We start from the raw sequence: 21,305 nt of genomic DNA, 5'->3' as shown, positions 1-21,305 counted from the left end.
GACTGACTGGGAGGTCGCGCAAAGCTCGGAGAGGTACGGAGCAGCTCGTCTCAATTCAGATAAGAGCATATTTCATTATGGAAGTACGGTGGACTGTTCCTTTAAAAACATCAGAGACCTGACTCAAAGAAAGGCAAACATAAACCCACATCTGTTCTGATTAGCCTACCCTTTTGTCTTCTTCTCCAGTGTAGGCCAATCATCATGGCAAGAACTCCTCTTTCCTTCTGCACCCATTTTCCAGTCGTGTTTATTCAGAAACATCACCACAGCAAGATTTACATAATGTTCACTGTCTTTTCTTCTTCTTCAGATCATCATACCTTTTGCGTATAAACATTCTCGTACCGTATACTCCCCACTTTTAACATGCGCATGTCTTCAAAACAAACTTTCCGAATCAGTTTTCTCATTAACACAAATTATCATGATTCCTTTTTATTCCCTTCTTCTGTGTCTCATTCACGCAGCATTCGTTGCGAACGCAGCTGGTGTTTACCGACATGTGGAGATGGTTGGAGACGGATCACTCGCACATGCGCGTGCACACACACACGGGTTACAACAGCAGTGAGAGGGACAATAATTAGGCACAGTGTTTCCCTCACATCTCATTAGCGTCTCCGCTACTGGCTGCTAATCCTTCCGTGTCCAGACAACATGGCTAAAAACCAGCTCGTGATGGCGTTCGTGTACCTGTGTATACAGGCGCAGATGTGTACATCTACACCACTAACAGACTTGACCTTCCAGTCCCAGTCAATATTCTCTTGTTTAAGCAGCTTTGCAGAAAACCTTCCTCGTCTTGATGTTTGTCCAAGCGTTGGCCTCTTCAGATGTCCATCTATGAGGGATTGAGTGTGTTTCTCGCTCATATACTCAGGATACAACATGTAATAAGAGACCGAACACGACACAAGAGCCTTTAATAATCCACCTTCTCTTCAAGAAAAAGCCCCGTCATACATCATACATCAGTATGGAGAGCAAATAAAAAGGGAATTAAGGGCAGGATTTGGTTTGCTTTGAAATGGCTTCCATTGGATTTCTTTCAACTATGTGAGGCTCAATTATAGCTTTGATATATTAGAGCATGCCGATGGCAGGTAATGCTCTCAGCGCTGTTCTCAAAGCGATCCTCAGCCTTCTTCCTTCAGTGATGTTACATTTGTAAAGATCTCTCTTCGGCTGGCACGAGCGTCTCCCGCTTCCTAATGTGCAATGCAGTGGATTAATAAGCAGGCTGCACACGAATGGGAACAAAAGTGAGTTGGTATGCGAGTTAGTGCTCAGGGAAATCTGTAGCAGTCCTTTGAGGATGTGTTGCGTTTCCGAATAATGCTGTTGCTTTTTCGCCACTGCAGTCATTTTTCTATCCATATGGATTTAAGCGGCTGTTCTACTTTTGTTTATGCACAGTACAGCCTTGGTTAGAGCCCCCATAGACCCACCTCAGCCTTGATCCCAGTGGCACAAGTGTGTGTGTGTGTGTGCGTTGCGGCTCAGCCGGGAAGAGGTTTTTCCGCTGTTGCGTTTCTGTTTTATCTCTTGCGTTCAGACAGCAGTACTTTAACTGCGGAGCTGGAACCAAGCTTAAACAGCAGAGAAGAGCAGAGCGGAGCCAGTGGCAATTCTTCTTGAACTTTCACTGAATTTACTCATCTAAGTATTTTCACACTTAATAACTTAATAACTGAGCTGAGCTAACAACTTTACGAACCGTACACGATGGCATGAAGGAAGGATAGTTTAGAGACATGTACCGTGTTTAGTGAAACGTCGGCTTCATGCCACTCCATACAACTCCATTCACACGTTTTTTAGCCTTTATTTCCGTTTCTAATGCTTGAACAAACTATAAATACTTTTTGAGGCCAGATGTTCGATGTACAGATGTTGAAGTTTGATGCCACTGGTTCTACACACTCTCCCACATGCACAACTACAGTTTCGCTACAGAGTAAACTAACAGATGGTTATGTTAATGGGTCTTTTGGGGAGTTACTCAGCCTTCCTCGGTCTCTTTCCTCCCTCTCTTGAGTTGCTCCTATTTAATCCATCCTTATCCTGCTATTAATCTACTTAAGGTAAAATTAGACTTGGAATTTTTTTTTTCTTCCTTCGGAGCGGGGATATACTGGTTTACCTCTGTCCACCCGTCCGTGCGAAGCACCCTTTTTCTTAGCAACTACAAATCATAGCCACTTGGTACCAAACTTCAGCTTGGGGTTCTATACCATGTTTTCAGGTCTGTCGCACATCAACTTCCTGTCTACTGACTGAATGCATTTATAAAACATATAGCGTGGATTTACAAAATTTTCCTAACACTTTTCTCAGCAGCTACAAATCACAACCGCTTGATATTTGGTAGCGACCTTCAGCTTGGGGTTCTATACCGTGTATACCATTTTCAGGTCTGTCGCACATCAACTTCCTGTCTACTGACTGAATGCATTTATGAAACATATAGCGTGGATTTACAAAATTTTCCTAACACTTTTCTCAGCAGCTACAAATCACAAGTGCTTGATATTTGGTAGTGAGCTTCAGCTTGGGGTTCTATACCGTGTATACCATTTTCAGGTCTGTGTCTGTCGCACATCGACTTCCTGTTTACCGACTGAATGCATTTACGAAACGTATAGCGTGGATTCACAAAATTTTCCTAACACTTTTCTCAGCAGCTACAAATCACAACCGCTTGATATTTGGTAGCGACCTTCAGCTTGGGGTTCTATACCATGCGTACTGTTTTCAGGTCTGTCGCACATCGACTTCCTGTCTACCGACTGAATGCATTTATGAAACGTATAGCGTGGATTTACAAAATTTTCCTAACACTTTTCTCAGCAGCTACAAATCACAAGTGCTTGATATTTGGTAGTGAGCTTCAGCTTAGGGTTCTGTACTGTGTGTACCGTTTTCAGGTCTGTCACACATCGACTTCCTGTTTACCGACTGAATGTATTTCTGAAACGTATAGCATGGATTTTGACGCTATTTCAAGAAGCAAAATGCTATTTCAAAACGACAGTTTACCAGGATGCTATTTGAAATCCCTGGGGAGAGACACAGCTCTTTACTTACTTGTTTCAGGGTTCATTATTTGTTGAAGTCGACATTCATAATAAGTGTCCTATTCTTTCGATTGCTTGCATTCAGATATAAGCGAGAGCGGGGGGATACGTAAGTGAGCAGTAGCTCACAGCTGATCTTGTTTTCTTTTAATATTCCACAAGTCTCCAGTTTCTCTGAGTTTTTATCGCCACGTCTCACATGCAGATATCTAAGTGCACAGCTATATTCACATCCGTCCCACCAAACAATTTAAAATTAGACTCTGTCTCTATTTCCAAGATTTCTGAACTGTATTTTGCTTGTTTATGCCTCCAGTGATGCCACTGATCAGTCAATAAGCTTGTGAGATAAAGTGCTACAGAGGGGGAAAATATTACCAGTATGTATTCATATTGATTTGAAAATAGCTTGTGTAGCCTCTGTGACTCCCCTTAATTATAAATGATACTGCATGTATCATCATCATCATCATGGTCTCACATAGATACGCTAAAGATACTAGACTTCCCAAAAAGACCATTTCTGCCCAAGTCTCCCTCTTGCTTTAGTGAAGAGTCTCACCTGGATACTGTAGACTTGTACTTTAGAACCGTTCCTGTAATCATACACATGGTTCTGCACTCATCTTAACAATATACTTGTACTGAACTTCACATACTTTCAACACACTCAGTACTGATTGATTTTATAGTGTGTATTTATAGAAGAGTAATGATTTATAGTCCCAATATCCCACTCGGGGTTCCCTTTTGAGTCTGGTCCTCTCAAGGTTTCTTCCTCATGTGGTCTCGGGGAGTTTTTTCCTTGCCCCCGTCACCCCTGGTTTTCTCGTTAGGGATCAACATCTACATCTGGTTTTCTGTAAAGCTGCTTTAGGGCAGTGGATATTGTTCAAAGCACTATACAAGTAAAATCGACTTCAAATGAAATATAATTTGAATTTCAGAAATAATTTCCTTACGAGGCGGCACGGTGGTGTATTGGTTAGCGCTGTCGCCTCACAGCAAGAAGGTCCGGGTTCGAGCCCCGTGGCCGGCGAGGGCCTTTCTGTGCGGAGTTTGCATGTTCTCCCCGTGTCCGCGTGGGTTTCCTCCGGGTGCTCCGGTTTCCCCCACAGTCCAAAGACATGCAGGTTAGGTTAACTGGTGACTCTAAATTGACCGTAGGTGTGAATGTGAGTGTGAATGGTTGTCTGTGTCTATGTGTCAGCCCTGTGATGACCTGGCGACTTGTCCAGGGTGTACCCCGCCTTTCGCCCGTAGTCAGCTGGGATAGGCTCCAGCTTGCCTGCGACCCTGTAGAACAGGATAAAGCGGCTAGAGATAATGAGATTAGAATTTCCTTCCGTAATTATTTTCTGGGAAGCTTCATATAAGTTTTGAGAATGTACTGATGTTATTATGTTCAAAATAATGAGTTGAGCTAAAGATTGGTATTGCTATAAGGAATACGGTCAATGAAGGTCATTATTTCCAACCAGGTTAGGTTGTGATTGGTTTGTGTGTTCTCTCTCTCTCTCAGATGAGGGCTCAGAGGTGAGCTCAGGACGGGACACCCCAGCGAGCAGCTCGTCACGCCAGGGGCTGGGAGACAACGACGAGAACAAGAAGGATAAGAAGAAGAAAGCCAAGGGAAAGAAGAAAGACAAGTTGAAGAGCAAAGGGAAGGACAAAGACAAAAAGAAAGCAGAGGATGCCACAGAGGATCCAGAAAAGAAGACCAAGAAGAAGGGATTTGGACTGCTGAGGTAGTTTGTCTCTTTCACTCTTTCTCTTTTATTTGCTTTCTCTCCTCAAGGCTTCCGAGTGGCAGACCAATGCTGGTCGTGATGCATCGTTTGACCTGGATGGCCAAGTGTGATGAGAACGAGCTGAGAAATGGACTGTAATGGAGTTTGTTTCAGGTCACACAGCGGGCTTGAGCCTAGAGCCAACATTACTGGGCATGGATCATAGGGAGCATGTCCCTGCGTGTGTGCGGTGCAACTGCTGTTAAACGGCGCATTCTGCCCTCAGCTCCATATGGCACGTTGTCTGTGTGTCAGCGTGTCCGAATGCCTCAGACTCTGCCCGCTGCCACGGCTAATCTGCATGGCGAAGGGCACGCAGGCCAACACATGTCCACATGGCCATTCATCCACTTTGAGACTATTGCCGTTCTGGAGGGCGGAGCCACTGACCGAGGCGATGCAGAGGACACGCCGCATGATTAATTCAGCGAATCAGAGCGCGGGCATCCCGACCATCTCCACCTAACGGGCTATTAACTTTTTAATTGTTTTTATTTGGCAGGCTACTGGGAGAGCTGAGGAGTGCTGCCATACACAGCAGTGCTGCCATGATGCACATTGTGCACTCCAGCAGACAGAGAGAGAAAATAAAGATGCACTCTTAGAGTGAATATATCAGGCAACTGGCTATATATATACATCCAAGCACACACAAGGATTTGCAGCAAAAATGTGAGACATTGTCAGTGGTGACCAAAATTCTATTAAAAGTCCATAGATTTTAACACACAATAAATTCATTTGCATGTTATTTGCATCACAGCTGTAATTGGTAATAAACATCCAGTGCACGTGAGATGCAGGTTCCCAGATTGCACTACAGTTGTTCTAAAGCCGGTGTCAACCTCAAGGCTCACGGACCAAACGCATCCCCGTTTCATTCAGGTGGCACTAACTTACAAAAAATAATACCGAAACAGCCCATCATACCCAGCACGGTGGTGTAGTGGTTAGCGCTGTCGCCTCACAGCAAGAAGGTCAGGGTTCGAGCCCCGTGGCCGGCGAGGGCCTTTCTGTGTGGAGTTTGCATGTTCTCGCCGTGTCCGCGTGGGTTTCCTCCGGGTGCTCCGGTTTCCCCCACAGTCCAAAGACATGCAGGTTAGGTTAACTGGTGACTCTAAATTGAGCGTAGGTGTGAATGTGAGTGTGAATGGTTGTCTGTGTCTATGTGTCAGCCCTGTGATGACCTGGCGACTTGTCCAGGGTGTACCCCGCCTTTCGCCTGTAGTCAGCTGGGATAGGCTCCAGCTTGCCTGCGACCCTGTAGAACAGGATAAAGCGGCTAGAGATAATGAGATGAGATGAGCCCATCATACCCACTACTCACCATTTTCACACTTGACCAGTAATATATCTGATGAATACTTGAGTTATTCCACAAAATCGAGTCGTACATGCGCTGGTAGCCAACATGGCATGTAGCGCTGAGTTACTGTTTTATTCTGTCCACATTCACTGGATTTTGCATTTTTACCTCCGCCAAGGAGGTTATGTTTTCGGTAGCGTTGGTTTGTTTGTTGGTTGGTTTGTCTGTTAGCAACATTACAGAAAAAGTTATGAACGGATTGCTCTGAAATTTTTTCCAGAGGTGTGACTGGACACACGTAACAATCCATTACATTTTGGCGGTGATCTGGGTCACCTTCTGGATCCCGGATTTTTTAAAAGGATTCTTGGCGGAGGTCTGCGCTCTCCGAGTGATTTTCTAGTTTATTTTTATTTTTTGCAAATTCGATAAATTAAAACTTTATACAAAACATCCGACAGAATCATTTCCGCTTAGAATGTAAACAAACTGGCAAAATGGCAGAAGCAATTTGTGAAAAATGTGATAATAATAATAATTCTTGAAAAGAAAGTAAAAATATATGTTCTTACCATAAAATACTTTCATTCCATATTTTGTTGCTTTTTTTATATATATATATTTTGGGAGTCCACCCCCCACCCCCCCCGAGTAGAGTTTTTATTTCATTCTCGGTTTATTCAGCAACACGCTCTGCCATTTTGTTTTTCTCTATTCATGGTATATGAGCTAATATCCTAGTAGTAGAGTAGCCAATCAGAGCGCGTGATTGCTTATATCCAGTGAATGTGGATAGAATAAAAACAGATGGATCCATGAAGGACGGCCCCATGAGGATAGTTGAGGGTTACACCTGGAGGACGCTCTGGACTCTTACAGTAATGCTTTTATGGCTGAGGACTACAGTTGTCTTGCTAACTTTAGGACTGCAGTTATCATGAACAGTTTTGCACTCAAGTTTCCATCAGTGAAGAGTTAGAACATCAACGAAACTGTCTTCATGTTAAAACTGTTAATGTTATAGTCAGGCTGTCTGTTGTTGCCCAAACGAGGATGGGTTCCCTTTTGAGTCTGGTTCCTCTCGAGGTTTCTTCCTCATGTTGTCTGAGGGAGTTTTTCCTTGCCACCGTCGCCACAGGCTTGCTCATTGGGGATAGATTAGGGATAAAATTAGCTCATGTTTTAAGCCATTCAAATTCTGTAAAGCCGCTTTGCGACAATGTTTATTGTTAAAAGCGCTACACAAATAAACTTGACTTGACTTGACTTGGATCCAGAGTGCAAATCAGCCCCACGTCTTTGGGGGGAAAAAATAATGATGTCATGATCCGCCCCGGACTTCCACTCCGGAGATTTACTATCTCCCAGTTCAGCGCGATCTGGATCCGGGACTGGACTTCCATCACTTCCTGGTCTGTTCTGCTGTGTATAAATAGGCCATTCTCAGAAGGGGACTTTGCCAGAACGTCTTGTCTGTTCTCACGTCGTCTCTGTGCCGTTTTTTGCTTCCTGGATTCTTGCTCTCTGTTTTGCCCAGTCTTAGCCACAGTTTTTTGCACTCACGTTTTGTCAGTTTTTCATGTTTTTTGCACTACGTTTTTTTTTTGTCTCCAGTTTTTGTCAGAACTATTTTTCATGTTTTTTCATATTAGCACTTTGTCTACCTCATTGTTGTCTGGATTATTTTTGTTTGTTGACTCTTTTTGGACTTTAATTAAATCTTTTTTTTTTTTTTATTCATTGGATTTTCTGGTTTGTGTTCTGCTAGTAGATCCTAACTCACCACATCTCGCCACCCGTAACAAATGATTTAGAAAAGGGTTTGGTGTTTCCTTTAGTCTGATTCAGAAATTAGTGTGATTCAATGATGTCTCCAAATCCAAAGCACCCTACACAGACACCTACAGTATTTCATAGAAGGAAGGTTGATGTGTGAAGACGAGAGAGATGGGAGTCTAAGGACTTGTATGTTCTTTGCAGAGATAAGTCTGTGTGAGTTCTCCATAAATCACTTTCTTAACTTTTTGATATTTGGAAAACATTTTTTTAATCTGTTGAACAAATAGGACAACAGTTGAATAGTCGGCACGGCGGTGTAGTGGTTAGCACTGTCACCTCGCAGCAAGAAGGTTTCGGGCTCAAACCTCACGGCCGACGGGGCTTTCTGTGTGGAGTTTGCATGTTCTCCCCGTGTCTGTGTGGGTTTCCTCCGGGTGCTCCGGTTTCCCTCACAGTTCAAAGACATGTAGGTTACGTAAAATACCCAGCCACTGGGGTCGCACAAGCCAGTGCAGACTTGGTGCCAATCCCAAGCCCGGATTTAAAACCGACCACCCATTGCCATCATTAGTATGACCTAAAAGGCAATTAATAAGAGTCTCTATTCACCCTTCTTTTTCATATAAACATATTTCCTTTTCTTTCAGCGAGTGTAGGTTATTGGTGTTAATCGAGAGAATAGAATATGTTAAAATAGCCTTCGTTTATGGCCCTTCAAGGGCTCACGGAAATGCTGATGTGGCCTGGAGTGAATTTGAATTTTACCCCCCTTTTGTAAATAGTTGTCAGTTATATAAAGTAATCTGGTGGTGTACTATTGTACGATGCTGTTTAGTATGCTGGTGTGGGATTTGGAACATAGCCACAGCTTTATAGTGAACTCCAAACACAGCATAACCTGTGGGAAAAATCATTTTTCTCTCCGGACAGCATTGAGAACACAGAGCTCAGTAAAGTTATCAACAAACTTAGCTTGGGATTTTATGACATTCAATAATGAATGAGGGAAATTCTGCTCAGAATTGACAGATGTTTGCTTGTATAGCTGTGTAAAATTATTCCCGTTTTGTCAAGAATGCTGTAATTAGCTGATGGATGAGCGTAAGCTAGCATTACCTCATTGTTCCCTGAGTAATACAATTAAAAAAGGCTCCTGTTGAACTCGCTGCTTTGAAACTTCTTGCTTTTTTATCATCTTGATCTATATAGTAGTATGTTTCCGACTGAGGCTCATAGTGAAGAAGCAGATGATGTACACTACCGTTCAAAAGTTTGGGGTCACCCAGACAATTTTGTGTTTTCCATGAAAAGTCATACTTTTATTGACCACCATAAGTTGTAAAATGAATAGAAAATATAGTCAAGACATTTTTCTGGCCATTTTGAGCATTTAATCGACCCCACAAATGTGATGCTCCAGAAACTCAATCTGCTCAAAGGAAGGTCAGTTTTATAGCTTCTCTAAAGAGCTAAACTGTTTTCAGCTGTGCTAACATGATTGTACAAGGGTTTTCTAATCATCCATTAGCCTTCTGAGGCAATGAGCAAACACATTGTACCATTAGAACACTGGAGTGAGAGTTGCTGGAAATGGGCCTCTATACACCTATGGAGATATTGCACCAAAAACCACACATTTGCAGCTAGAATAGTCATTTACCACATTAGCAATGTATAGAGTGGATTTCTGATTAGTTTAAAGTGATCTTCATTGAAAAGAACAGTGCTTTTCTTTCAAAAATAAGGACATTTCAAAGTGACCCCAAACTTTTGAACGGTAGTGTATTTCTGAATGTTTGTTTACTATTGTCAGAATGTAAACAAACTGGCAAAATGACAGTAGCAATTTGTGAAAAATGCGATAATAATAATTCTTGAAAAGAAAGTTAAAAAATATATATGTTCTTACCATCAAATAATTTTATTCCATATTTTGTTGCTTTTTAAAAAAAATATATTTTGGGAGTTCCCCCCCAAGTAGAGTTTTTATTTCATTCTCGGTTGGTTCAGCAACACGCTCCACCATTTTGTTTTTCTCTATTCACGGTATATGAGCTGATATCCTAGTAGTAGAGTAGCCAATCAGAGCGCGTGATTACTTATATCCAGTGAATGTGGATAGAATAAAAACAGATGGATCCAGAGTGCAAATCAGCCCCACGTCTTTGGGGGGAAAAATAATGATGTCATGATCCGCCCCGGACTTCCACTCCGGAGATTTAGGCCCACTTTACACGAGGACGGTCTGAAACAAAAACGCAAAAGTCCGTTTTCGTTCTCACTTTTTTCCGCGTCTACACGGCCGTTTTCAAGGAGGAAATCTGCGTCTATACGGTGACGCATAAATGTGTGGAATTCAATTGGATGTGCATGCCAGGCGGCTAGGTGGTGCTGTGAAAGACCTCCGCTATGTCTGCACGCATGCGCAACGGCTTCCGTCTTGTCTGATCTGCACATCTGCGCCGCGAAAACTTTGACTACTCTGGCTATGGTAAGTAAGAAAGTAAGTAAAAAAGTAAGAGCATGCTATACCCGCCTCTGTTCATTAACGGTATATGTGCAGATTCGGTATAGATGTTCGAAGGACTCCTGGACGTTTATTAAAGCTGCCAGAGCAGCTTGAAGGTCCGTTGGATCGATGTAATCAGACATGCTCTTACTTTTTTACTTACTTTCTTACTTCCCGGGCTGGCATGTACGGTATATGACATATGTATAACGTAAACGCGTACCCGACGTGAGCAGATCCGAGCAGAGTTTCGCGTATTGGGTAGTTTAGACGGATATGCAACGGGGGCTGTTTTTAACTTATCCACTCTGGAAGGCGTTTTCAATTTTTTCCGTTTTTCAGCCTCGGAAACGCCGTCCCTGTGTAGACGAAAGGCACTTCCGATAAAATATTTAGTCGTTTTTACCCGACAGCATCCTCGTGTAAACGGGCCCTAACTATCTCCCAGTTCAGCGCGATCTGGGTTCCGGATACTTCAGAACATCTGAGCTCAATATTTTTCACAAAAATGTGAAAAATCATTGTGTTTCATAAAAAAGAAGAAGAAATAATGGTCGGAAGGACCCTGAAAGATTTTGTAAAAACTCTTTTAGCATTAGGCTATTAGCACAAGAAAAGAGACTTTCTCTAAAGCATGTTTGTTTCCCCCTGCCTGCGAAAGTTTGTGTGTTTGGATTAGTCTTTTCTTTTTTTTCTTTTTTCTTTCCCTTCCAAAAAAAAAAAAAAGGTGAAAGTTTTTCTTTTTCAGCTCCTCCTCAAGGTGAACCCTCACGGTCTACGCTACCGCTCCTGCCTCAGCTAATCCGACTTCTTGTGAAGAGCCCATTCTCTCTGTTTTTCTCTCTCGCCTGATTTCCCTTTCTCTTCAGGCAGCATGGAGAAAGATAGCTAGTCAGCAGGCCGATTGTGGCTAACGCTCGTGGCCTGTTGTTCTGAGCAGATAAGCAGTCTTGGACTGCCCTGTCAGTGTTTCACAGAGTAAGGGGTGTAAAAGTTGTTTTAAAAAGTGTGTTTGTTTTGGTCAAGCTGCTTACTGTGAGTCGGAGAGGAAGGTTTGGTGAAATGGAATTTTGATTCACAACCTCTGTCCAATGTGAAAAAAGAGAACCGTCTAATTACATCACAGCCATGTGTGCGATCTAAAGCACAGAATAACTTTTTTTTTTTTTTTCCCCAACAAAGAAATATGCCTCTGTTTATATTCAGGACACACGGGTGACATTTTGGTGGTGCATGGCAGCCATCTTGTGACAGATTGCCATTTTTATTGATTGCCCTGACTTTATCAATGGCTAGTTATTCTGGGCAGCATTTAACGAAGCCTAGTAGGCTCTGATGATGGTTACTATTGTCTAGCTTCACCGTGGACACTGTATTTTGATTGTTTTTTGGCAAGGTCACCTCTATGCTAGCTGTAGCCTCACCTGAAGCCATCTCACGTCCTCTGCGGTTCCATCTGTACATTATTTCCACTTTCTCTTCGTGAGCGGTGGTTGCCATCCACTGACCATGACTGTATTAGTGTCTGTGTGGGTGATCATGCAGATGTTGGCCACTGGCTACACGAGCCAGGATGAAGCCCTGCAGCCTGGTGATAAAGGGATGAAGTGGAAAGGAATAAAGGCTGGACTTAACAGGACTATAAACCCCTCCAGTTCAAGACAAACACAATTCAGATGTGCCCATCACATCTTGTGCCTGTTAAAAATAGCTGGTTTATGGCAAGCTAAATGGTTAATAGGTCTGAAAATGCCACTGATTTACACCTACCATTTGAAATATATGGGAAACTGTATGCTCACAGTTGCTACCAGATATGCAGGACAGATGTTTAGGCTGTTTTTAATATTGCTGCATGTAGAAACGTACTTTCCTGCTTGCATGTGGGTCTTGGATTGTTGATACAATGTGCTTTGTATGTGTTGCACAGTGGACTGTTCTGCACATATTAGGTTGGACTGATATGATGGTCACTGTTAGAAGAATTGACCACTGAGGGGGAAAAAATATAAATTAAGAAAATTCTAGGGTGGGCATGTACGAGGAGACAGGCAGGTATGTTTTATATCCTGCCCCCTCAAGGAGAGAAATACGTGATAGTTTCGACCTTGTGGGGACATTTGGTTGGTCCCCATGAGGAGAGGTGCTTTCCTTTTTTTTTTTTTTTCAATGAAATGTAACTTACTGAGGTTAAAGCTAGACGGCCTTTCGATTTCATAAAATCGGTGAAATTTAGTTCCCTCTGAAATTTGGTCATTGTGATATATGTTTATTTCTGTAATATCGCACAATATATCAGGCCATTCTGTGACTGAGAAGGTTTTTAATTTGAGGCGATTCCCGAGCAAATAATGTGCATGAAATTGCTGGCTTCGCGCAGTCAAACAGACAGAGGAAGGGAAGTCCGTGTGCAAGTGCATGCGCAGGTTTACCCTTGACCGTGCACTGACAGTTACATCATTCTGTCGCTAATCGAACAGCTGATCACACCGAAGTGCTCGCTGACCGCCGATATTTATTAGTTTGGTCCTGCGCTTCCTTTCCGTCTTTTCTTCTCGCCTTCCGTTACTGTAGTCGGTCTTTCACGTTTCATTCGCACACTCACGTTCTCTGTTTTTCTCTCCTGTTTCAAATTTGTATCCCACAATGCCTTGCGCGAACGGGGAAAGCCCACCACGTCACGCATGACGTAGTGTCTTGTATTGCGTCATGGTGAAGCAGGAAAAAATAGCGGAGAATTTAGGGCCATGTGGCCTTAAATTCATTAATTGTTCTATTTTAAAAAAAACTAATAAAATTGGAAGTCTGTGATTCGAATTCGGTAGTTTTCAGTCCACTAAACAAAAATAATTGGGTGTCAGGGAAAATTCTTTTTATGACGTACACTTGAAAAACCTGAAAGGCAGTACAGCTTTAAGGTTAGGGTTGGATTTAGCTATAGCATCACATTAATTAGCTGCATTAATAACGATGCCACCGGAAGGTCCTCACAATGATAGTAAGACGTGTGTGTGTGTGTACACTACAGAAAAAAAGGTATTGCCCCAGTTGGTGAATGGGGCCCATTAGGATGTTTTACATCCTACAGACAGATGGGGAATCTGAAAGGCCTGCCAAATACCTCCCATTCTGCTGCTGTGCTAAAGTCACACATGCACAGTCACACACATACAAGACCTTTACATCATACTGCGCCATTCTAAGCATGCAACACACACAGCCTGTTTTAACCTTGCTTGCAAAGCCAGGCTTATTATGTAGATAGAGATCTCAGTGTAGTGCGGTCTGTATTGAAGTGCTAACTCCAAACAGATCGAGTCTCTGTGAACCAGCGCAACTTTAAATGACTCCAGATTATGTCTTATGATAGTCCTTTATCTCAACAGCTCCACCACAATTTATCACAAGTGAAATATTAAATAATCAAAGCCAATCAGATGTGATTGTGTGTAATTACAGCTATTCATTGCCTCCTTTTTCTTTCTTCACAGTTAAAAGGCACAAATGTACGAGTATCCCATTAATGCAGTTGAGTCCCAGTTGCTTTGCCTTGTAAGGCGGTCTTTGACACGGGCTGTGTTTGGCACGTTAATGTTTATGCAACGTACAGCTGACTTGCATTGTGAGAACTGGGGTACGAGAGGGAAAGAAAAAATGCAGGGGGAAAAATAACTTGAGTAAGATGGCTAACATTTTTACAGTGATCCTTCTATTAAACATTTTAGGTCGAGGCCTTCAGCACATTTGAACAACATATTGCTAAGAAAACAGTTTTACAGCCCCAGTTCCAAAAAAAGTTGGGACACTGTATAAAATGTAAATTAAAAACAGAATGCAATGATTTGCAGTTCATGGAAACCCTGTCTTTCACTGAAAATACAACGTAGTACAAAGACAACATATGTCGAAATTGAGAATTTTTTTTAATTTGCTTTTTGAAAAATATATGGTCATTTTTAATTTGATGCCAGGAGCAAAAATTTGGGACAGGGGCATGTTTACCACTATGTTGCATCACATGTATTTTTAACAACACATTAAATATTTGGGAACTAAGGAGACCAGTTGCTGTAGTTTTGAAAGTGAAATGTTGTCCCATTCTTGTCCGATATACAGTACAATTTCAGTTGCTCAGCAGTTTGAGGTCCCCTTTGTCATATTTTGTACTTCATAACATGCCAAATATTTTCAATGGGAGACAGGTCTGGACTGCAGGCAGGCCAGTTTAGCACCTGGACTCTTTTACTGTGGAGCCATGCAGTTCTAATACGTGCAGAATGCAGTATGGCATTGTCTTGCTGAAATAAACAAGGCCTTCACTGAAAAAGATGGCATCACAGAGCCTGAAACCAGAGATGTTCTTAAATGGGAGAGTTCAATCTTTGGTTAAAAATCTGTGTTGGCTGTTGGGTCTTCAAGGGGAGACCAGTGGTTGTTCTGTTTGAATGGAATCCTGTGGGAGAAGTGACTCGGTAATCTGAACAAGCTCCTATTTTGTGAAAACAATTGGTTTTGTAACAGTTAGACTCCCTCTGTGATGATCTTTTAACGTCTTATCCATAGACTAGCAAATTATGATGTCACCTGCTAAGAGCTAAAATGAAAGAATGATTGTTTTGTGAGACAAGCGACAGCTGGAGGTGTTGCAGCAGATGGAAGATATTTATGGCAGCTCTACACTGTCGCATAGCCTCCTACATATACACAATGGCAGCCTACTAAACACAAACATTTCCTTTGTACTGCATTAAGTGTCAGTTCTTCAGTTTGATTAACATCAACCTATAAGCTAGCTAGCTATAAAGTATTTTCGAAGTAAGTATTGTCTTATCCATCTGCTCCGCTGTACCACAAGAATAACTATCACAAATGTTAGGAGAATGTCGGGTGGCGTTGAAGAACTGACGCCATCGGCTCACAGTGATGCACGTGAGCCAAGCTCATTAACAGTTATTCCACGAAATCGAGTCGTACATGAGCTGATGGCTGTAATCCATGTATGATGAGATTGAGCGGAATAATTGTTTTATTCTATCCACAGTCACTGGATTTTGAGAAACGGGGCATTTTTATTTTTTGCAAATTCGATAAATAAAAACTATACAAAACGTCCGACAAAATAATTTCCGCTTAGATTGCAAACAAACCGGTGAAATGACAGTAGCAGTTTGTGAAAAATGCGATAATTCTTGAAAAATTAAAAAAAGCTGCGTTCTTATCGTCAAATAGTTTCATTCCATATTTTGTTGCTTTCTTGTATTTTGGGGGGTTTTGTTTTCAAGTAGTTTTTATTACGTCCTCGGTTGGTTCAGCAGCACACTCCACCATTTTGTTTTTCTCTACTCACAGTATATGAGCTGATAGCTTAGTAGTCGAGTAGCCAATCGGAGCGCACTGTTGCTCATATCCAGTGAATGTGGATAGAATTAAGCTAGTTAGCTAGCTATGTTTTCATTAATGCTGAGATTGCTATCTACCCCTTTTTAAGAACATCTCTGCCTATTACCATAATGCTGTTCAAGTCTCCATTCTGATTGGCCAGATGGTGTTTGATTAATTTAGTGGAACCAGAGCTCTGGTAAGAAGTGCTAGCTGTAAAGGAATTCATATGAATGTATTAAAGGGCATATTCTGGACGAATTTCGTTTTTTTTTAAATATGAAAGTATGTCCCTTCACACACTCATCCAGAAGGGTAATTTTGCACAAGGCCATCTGTCTACAGCAGAAAAAAATAAAATAACAAAACGCGTCTGGAAAAATCCCAAGGGAGTCTGGAGCCAGATTCGTGACGTTATCTGCGGAAGCGCCAGCAGGCTGCGCGAGCTTTGCACGGTTTCAGTGCACAGCCTGTGTAGACCAAGCGCTCCCATTTCTCTCTCATTGTCCGGTCTTTTGGAAAACGATGAGTACTAATCCCATCAAGATTGGTGTTGCTACACCCTCCTACGATACATCTGTTAGCCATTTTAATAATTACGCGATAACGTTGAAGAAACTTGCAGAAAACCACCAGGTCGTTTTCTCATAAACAAACCAGCGCTGACGTAGGATTCAGAGGGAGGCGTCCCGCACGCGACGTCACGAAAATCAATGTTTGCCAGGAAATCCAAATGCCAAGTTTTTTCAGAGGCGGACCAATTCGCCTCAAATGGCTTGATTTCAACTGAATTTTTCTGGTATTGCACAAGATTGCACAAAATGCAAAATGTGACAGATATTTGACCAACGCTTAATATAAAATAGGAGAATTACATTGATCTTGCTCCTAAATTTACCCGTGATATGCACTTTAATGTGCATGTTCTAATATTATTATTGATGTAGTAACAAGTAGTTCACATTTGAGAGAGAGAAAAAAAGACGATAGTATGAGTGAGAGTGGGGACTAACTAGAAGTTCATACGTTCAACAGTGTTAAACGTAAAAGAATGTAAATGGATATGATTGAAGGAAAAAAGTGACCAGAAACTCGAAAGACCTGCAGTGAAAAAACAATGTAATTTACCTGTTCTTTTGTTTTGTTTTGTTTTTAAATCCGCTTCTCCGTTTTTTGCCATTGCAGCCAAATTTAATTCCCGTTTTAATCGGCTCACGCTAACATGATTAGCTGGTTTATTTACATTGCCGACTTTCTCGGTCTCAATACACGCCTAGTGATTGGCTTTCCGTATTATGCTGACTGTGTAAATAAAGTGAAGGCCTTGTTGTTTTCCCACTGATGCTTAACTCTGAGACAGTTACTCCATTACCTGCAGGAAACACAGGAATACTGATTCTACAAAATAAAAATCAGCTGTGATTTGGTTTTAGTCTTCAGATACTCTTAATAGCTCCAAAGAGATCAACAGATGTGTGCTTTTTTTTTTTTTTTTGGTCCAAGTGCTTACTTATACATTTACTTACAGTTCAGGATGGGTGCCAATATTTTAATGTTCTGCATTCTGCATTGTTTTTATTCATTTTAAGGCACTGCATACAAGTGCTAATAATCTAGCTGTTAGTTTTTCTGTGTTTGAGATGTCTGTGCGCTCAAGTTATCTTTATACTTTGCGCTATCAAGATAAAGTGTAATATCAGTCAGACTCTATCACACCCCACCAATTCGCACACACACACGCATGTGCACAGACACCAGCACCTCAAATCAGTCTCTCAGAATCTCATCTCAACACATTTACTGCTGCTGTGAGATGTGTGTTGAGAGGTGAGATGATTGGCGATGAGGCAGGCAGGTTTAGACCTGAGGGAGCAGAGCACTGGATGATGCTTTTGAGGTTTATCATGAAAGTATGTTATTTATAGGAGAGAGAGAGAGAGAGACATCAGGGTTTGGAAAAAAGCATGGGCTCAGTGCCTGAGTTTCTTAAGCTAATGGTAAATGTTAAAGAATTTTCTTCTTTGACTGGGAACTCGATTCATGTAGGTAAACCTACATTTAGGGCGTTTTCATGCTCAGCCCGAATACTCAAGTCTGCACTCTGGACTGATTCTGGACCCGTTTGAGGGTGGCACTTTTATAATCGGAGAGTTTCTTTCGCGTAGAAGATTTCTTTCAGTGCCATGGATCGATTACTCAAATCCATACAGCACTTTTCTACACGCAGGTTTCCAAAATGGTAGGTAGTATGTTTCCTGTTTTTCTTTATTTTTTATTTGGATAGCAAAACAGAAGTGGTGAAGGACACCACTTTTTGGATGTGCAGCATGTCATCCTAAAGGAATACCTGCAAACAAGGAGACATTCTCACAAAAGCCATGCAGCCTGGCATAAGACATTCATTTTTCACCAACTTCAAAGCGTAAGCACTTGCACCAGTGCTCCAGTCCTATGAAAGTCTGAATCGATGCATCAGTAAGACAGTCCATGTCCTCCGTTAACCATAACAACCTTTTCACGCAACATGACAAGTTGAACCAGTCACATTACTCAGCAGACAGCGGCAAGAACCACCCAAGACCATACACTACCGTTCAAAAGTTTGGGGTCACTTTGAAATGTCCTTATTTTTGAAAGAAAAGCACTGTTCTTTTCAATGAAGATCACTTTAAACTAATCAGAAATACACTCTATCCATTGCTAATGTGGTAAATGACTATTCTAGCTGCAAATGTGTGGTTTTTGGTGCAATATCTCCATAGGTGTATAGAGGCCCATTTCCAGCAACTCTCACTCCAGTGTTCTAATGGCACAATGTGTTTGCTCATTGCCTCAGAAGGCTAATGGATGATTAGAAAACCCTTGTACAATCATGTTAGCACAGCTGAAAACAGTTGAGCTCTTTAGAGAAGCTATAAAACTGACCTTCCTTTGAGCAGATTGAGTTTCTGGAGCATCACATTTGTGGGGTCGATTAAATGCTCAAAATGGCCAGAAAAATGTCTTGACTATATTTTCTATTCATTTTACAACTTATGGTGGTCAATAAAAGTGTGACTTTTCATGGAAAACACAAAATTGTCTGGGTGACCCCAAACTTTTGAACGGTAGTGTATATGACGTATAATTCGTGAGGCGGCAGTCCACTGTTGCGCAAAGTCCAAGCTGAGACATTAGCTAGTTAGCAACAGGGCACGAGTCAAGCTTCATCACATCTCTGTTGTGAGTTCTCTTCACATTTTTCAGCATTTGTGTTGCTCAAGCAAAGGCAGTTTATAACATTTTTGCAAATACAGTGAGGCCATCATTTCTGCTGACTCGCTGAGGCATTCCAGCCTGACTCCTCAAACTACAATTCCCACACACCCTGCTTTAACACACTAACCACGGTATTAACCACGCACACCTGCTTTCACTTTTGTATCCCCCATTGGCCAAAAGGCCTGAAGGGGGGTTATGTTGTGGTGATTTCCGTCTGTCCGTCTGTCCCAGCAAAGGATAGTCACCTTCTGAAATCAACTCCTCTCACAATTTGTGGAGGAATTTCACCAAACTTGGTAAAAGCCATTGTTATTTGTTGCTACTACGCATTGTTATTTTGTTCAATTCGGTCGCATTTTACCAGAGTTACGGCCCTTGATGAACAACCTTGTACTTTCACAATTTCTTGAAGGTGTGTTTGCCTTCTGACATCAACTCCTCTCAGAGTTTTTGGACGAATTTCTCACAACTTGGCAAAAGGCCTTGTTATGTGACGGTAATACACATTGCGATTTAATTTCATGAGGGTGTACGTTCTTCTGAAATCAACTGTTCTCACAATTTGTGGAGGAATTTCACCAAACTTGGCAAAAGGCTTTGTTATATGACAGTTATACGCATATTGAAATTTCATTTAATTCGGGCAAATTTTACCAGAGTTATGCCCTCGATTATTAAAAAAAACTTGTACTTCGGCAATTTCATCAAGGTGTGCTTGCTTTCTGAAATCAACTTCCCTCACAATTTTTGGAGGAATTTCATGTAATTTTGCAAAAAGTTTTTATCCCCCGCTGGCCGAAAGGCCCGAAGGGGGATTATGTCGTGACGATGTCCATCTGCCCATCCCGGAAAGGGTACTCACTTTCTGAAATCAACTCCTCTCACAATTTTTGGAGGAATTTCACAAAATTTGACAGGATTCGTTGTTATGTCAGTAATACACATATTTCAATTTCATTCAATTCAGTTGCATTTTTCTATAGTTTTTTTTTTAAATTCCCCGCTGGCCGAAAGGCCCGAAGGGGGATTATGTCGTGGCGATGTCCATCTGTCCATCCGTCCCAGGAAGGGTACTTGTCTTCTTAAATCAACTCCTCTCTCAATTTTTGGAGGAATTTCACAAAACTTGGCAGGATTCTTTGTTATATATCGGTAATACACATTTTGAAGTTTCGTTCAGTTCAGTTGTATTTTACCAGTTATGGCCCTTGATTACCAAACTTGTACTTTGACAATTTCATGAGGGTGTATTAAGCACTTATAACATAGATATAGTTGCCAGCGGGGGATATTGTGCTCTCAGAGCACTCTGGTTTTACGTATTACTCGCCTTATTTAAAACCCTGCTTCTGTTAGTTTGTCTTGCGTTTGGTTTTGTTTTCCATGCCGATGTTCCTTGAGTTCCTCGCTTCTACTGTAGTGTTTTCAGGCCTGTTTTTTTTTTTAATTGCTTTAACTATCCTGTGTAAATAAAAGGTTTCTGCACTTGCATCTGTCTCCGCACCTCAAATATGATAAAAATATTAAGTAGAAGTAGAAATGTTGGAATTCCATTCATTCGAGAGAGAGAGAGAGAGAGAGAGAGAGAGCACATTCACATAACCTTTATAACAATATATTGTTAAAACTTATTATTAGTTATTAGCTCATCCGGCTGACAGGCGATGAGTTTATGCCATCACGTGTTGTCCAACGTCCACATTTCACAAAAATCGCTTCTTCTTTCTCAAATCTTCACCGATTTTTATTCTTTTTGGCAGGAAGGTAGGTCTGCCTGGGGTGCATATGGTTTCTACCCAAATTTGCATAATTGCAATTAATAATGAAGATATGGAGTAATTAAGCTCTAACGAGCAGTTTCCACACACATCGCTTCTTCTCCTTCAATTCTTCATTGATTTTGGTTCTTTCTTGAATGATGGTTAGGGGTACCCAGGGTGCATATAACTTCAGTCCAGATTTGCTTAATTACAATTATTAATGCAGTTATAGACTAATTAAGCCTTAATGAGCAGTTCAACAAAAATCGCTTCTTCTCGGTCAATTCCTTCCCGTTTTGGATTCTTTATGGTAAATAGTGTATATAGCTTGCAACATTTATTGTGCAAGGTGGCCCACTTTAGATCGTCCCTTCTGAACTAGACGGGGCCAGAGTGAGCTACGCAGTCATTGACGGTCTTGGTGGTGGTGGTGGTGGTGGT

At 41.6% G+C, this 21,305-nt stretch overlaps 1 protein-coding gene across 6 annotated transcripts in view; it reads left to right on the top strand.

The window, feature by feature from the left end:
- pard3bb (par-3 family cell polarity regulator beta b) overlaps positions 1-21,305 on the top strand; it is a 920,021-nt gene that overhangs the window by 695,126 nt on the left and 203,590 nt on the right. For all 6 annotated transcript variants that reach the window (XM_060930186.1, XM_060930187.1, XM_060930184.1 and 3 more), the window contains one exon: positions 4,603-4,828. In XM_060930186.1, the coding sequence (XP_060786169.1) occupies positions 4,603-4,828 (226 nt within the window). The remainder of the gene's footprint in view (positions 1-4,602; positions 4,829-21,305) is intronic.

Source organism: Neoarius graeffei, chromosome 9 (genome assembly GCF_027579695.1).
Source record: "Neoarius graeffei isolate fNeoGra1 chromosome 9, fNeoGra1.pri, whole genome shotgun sequence".
In the NCBI taxonomy this organism is placed as follows: Eukaryota; Metazoa; Chordata; class Actinopteri; order Siluriformes; family Ariidae; genus Neoarius; species Neoarius graeffei.
The sequence above is the reverse complement of the archived record's forward strand: the minus strand, read 5'-3'. Positions and strand labels throughout refer to the sequence as shown.